This window comes from Nematolebias whitei, chromosome 6 (genome assembly GCF_014905685.2).
Source record: "Nematolebias whitei isolate Nwh7 chromosome 6, NemWhi1, whole genome shotgun sequence".
Classification (NCBI taxonomy): Eukaryota; Metazoa; Chordata; class Actinopteri; order Cyprinodontiformes; family Rivulidae; genus Nematolebias; species Nematolebias whitei.
This window is the reverse complement of record NC_056503.1, coordinates 48,533,354-48,536,160: the sequence shown is the minus strand read 5'-3', so window position 1 is coordinate 48,536,160 and position 2,807 is coordinate 48,533,354. Positions and strand designations below refer to the sequence as shown.

Here is a 2,807-nt window from a genome sequence, read left to right as displayed (position 1 = left end):
CTTTTCAAGATATGCTAATTTTTTGGGACAGGCATTTTGGGTTTTCATGAGCTGTATGCCATAATCATCAGTATTAAAACAATTAAAGACCTGAAATATTTCAGTTGGTGTGCAATGAATCTGAAATATATGAAAGTTTCATTTTTATCATTACATTATGGAAAATAATGACCTTTATCACAATATGCTAATTTTTTGAGAAGGACCTGTAAATGTTGAAACGGTGTTGAGCTGATCACTTCTAAAAATAAAAAATAAAAATCCTTTAAACTAGAGCGTCCCGTGTAAGAGTCTTACCTGAGCCAGGTCGAAGTGGCAGAGCGGCTCGGAGCTCGTTGTTTACACAAGCTGTTCTTAGAAAGCGCCGGGATCGCTCCGCCCGGACGCCTCGCCGCGTCCACAGGAAGTCAGTTGTTGGCGTTCTCACACGGGTTGTTGGCTGTTCAGGGAGCAGCTAACATCAGCAGCAGAGCAGAGGCCGGTGCTCTGACATCTGCAGCTGGAAACTGGAAGGCTTCAGAAGAAACGTTAAAACAGCCGAAGCAGCTCCTGCCTGAAGCTCCAACAGAAACCTGGACCTTTTCTAAAGAAAGACCTAACGTTCCCTGAAGGAATGACTCTCAGCTACTACCACATGAACCTCCGGGTCTGGAATTCTGAGCAGCAGTTTTCGTGTCGGTGAAGGCAGATCAGCTGGAGCAGCCATCTTGAACTGGGTTGACTGCTATCAGCTGTAGACGAACAGCTAATGATTACTTTCTAAATGTTTCATTAAAGTACGCACAGGAATTCATGAGATATTTTGCTAACAGAATGACTGCTAGTTAAACATTTATTGGCAAAGTTTGAAGCAAAGCGCTTGTGAATGTGTTGCGGAGGACTCTCAGCTACCACCACACCAAATTTTAGCTCCGTGTCTGTGCACCTGACTGCTAAAGTTTTGTGTTTGCTAAGGTCACCTAGGTGTAGCGGCCATCTTGAATGGGATAAACTCCAAAAGCAGATGAGCGCTCTGGACAATCCATCATAGGAGCACGTGGAGACAAACGAGACAGAAAAACGTGCACGCTCTCAGAGTCCCTAAACCACTCGCGTCGCCTCTGCTCGGGTCCTCGCGGTCTCCGTGATTTTCCACTGAGCGCCGCCTCGATTGTGCTCGTCAAAGACCGACCACGTGAAACGTCTAAATGAGACGAACGCAACGCAGCGACGGGCAAATAAAAGAAATGGTCACAAAACACTCACCATCCTCTGCCACAGTTCCTCGAACAAGGACTAGGAACGGAGCTGGAAGCAGGTTGGACCAGCCGATGGAAAGACTCTGAAGCAACTGGAGCGCCAAGAGTTTATGGAAAAGTTCAACGGGGATCATTTAGAGTTGTCAGTAAATGATGCGTTTCTATATGCCGATGACACACGGCTCTCAGTTTATTAGTAAGTCATCGGCCACTTGTTTGTGTCCAGTCATCCTTTCACCCCCCCAGAGCCGACAGCTGCAGAGCCTGAGTTCACTCCCCAAACGGGTGAAAGAGCCGCCATCGATGTGCAAGATGAGTGACTAAACTGCAGCTGATTCTGCTTCAGAGCTGCGGTTTTGATCGTTTCAATGAGGTCACACGGATACAATCTGACTAAGGTAGCAGGCGGCTCCACCTCCGGTCCTTTAAAAACAGCTGATGCCTGTGAGCCCTGCAGAGTCTCCGCTGACTGCTCTGTGCACGGCAGCAGAGTCATGGCCTCCATGGGTGTGGAGATACTCGCAGCGACCCTGGCTGCCATCGGATGGATCTCTGCCATGGTTTCTTGCGTCTTACCCCTGTGGAAGGTGACGGCTTTGATCGGGATGAAGGAGTTCTCAACAGAGAGTACAGGGGAGGGCATTTGGATGACCTGCTTATACCAGGGGTCAGGTCAGGTGCACTGTAAGCCCTACGACTCCATACTGGCTCTGAGTGCCAGCCTTCAGGCCGCCCGTGCGCTCACCGTCATCTCCATTGTGATGGGAACGTTGGGTCTTCTGATGGCCACGATCGGATCAAAGTGCACCAACTGTGTGGACGAACGGGCAGCTAAAGCTCGGGCGTTGGCAGCTGCCGGAGCGGCTCTCGTCTTGGCTGGTCTCACCCAGATGATCCCCGTGTCGTGGTTTGCCTATTCTGTCATTGTGGACTTCAATGATCCGGGCATCCCTGAGGAAAAGAAGAAGGAGATGGGTGCAGCTCTGTACCTGGGCTGGGCGGCTGCAGCTCTTCTTCTCATCGGAGGAAGCATCCTCTGCTCCAGCTGTTCAGAACCTCCCAGGAAAAGCTCCGATTCTCAGCCGATGAACATTTATCCCCAAAACAAGTCGACTGATCCCAGCGAGCACGGCAGGAGCGGCTACGTCTGAGGTTACAGCTGCTCCTTTCTCTGACACCACACATGAAGCTCAGAAAACTGATAAGGACAAAGTCTGACCTTCTGCTCCATAAACGAGATGCTGAAAACATTGATTTGATTTTAATTAGCTTTTTATGGTTTTGGTTTAACATTAAAACTCTTGAAATCACTGAGGCTGGTGAAACTGTTGACGTCTGCCTTCGACTGTTACGACTAACGACATCAAGCACATTATTTAGGATTTCACTGCTTTGTTTATAAAGTTTACAGGTGTGTTTTATTGTATTAAGAATAATTAAAAAAAACTTTTTAAAATATGAAATGCTTTGGTGTTTAAAATGTTCCTGTATTAATACAAGCACTTTAAAGTAAAAATGTTTTTCTTCTACTTTATAGAATAATTTTCATTTTCAATTCTATTATCATTT

At 47.1% G+C, this 2,807-nt stretch overlaps 1 protein-coding gene across 1 annotated transcript; it reads left to right on the top strand.

The window, feature by feature from the left end:
- Window positions 1-1,732: 1,732 nt before the first annotated feature.
- On the top strand, window positions 1,733-2,389 carry LOC119411429 (claudin-4-like). The gene has a single exon (XM_037678378.1). The coding sequence runs from the start codon at window positions 1,733-1,735 to the stop codon at window positions 2,387-2,389; it is 657 nt and encodes a 218-aa protein (XP_037534306.1).
- Window positions 2,390-2,807: the final 418 nt, after the last annotated feature.

What these genes read in the sequence shown, in the direction of transcription:
- LOC119411429 (XM_037678378.1), top strand. Translation starts at nt 1,733, where the DNA reads ATGGCCTCCATGGGTGTGGAGATACTCGCAGCGACCCTGGCTGCCATC.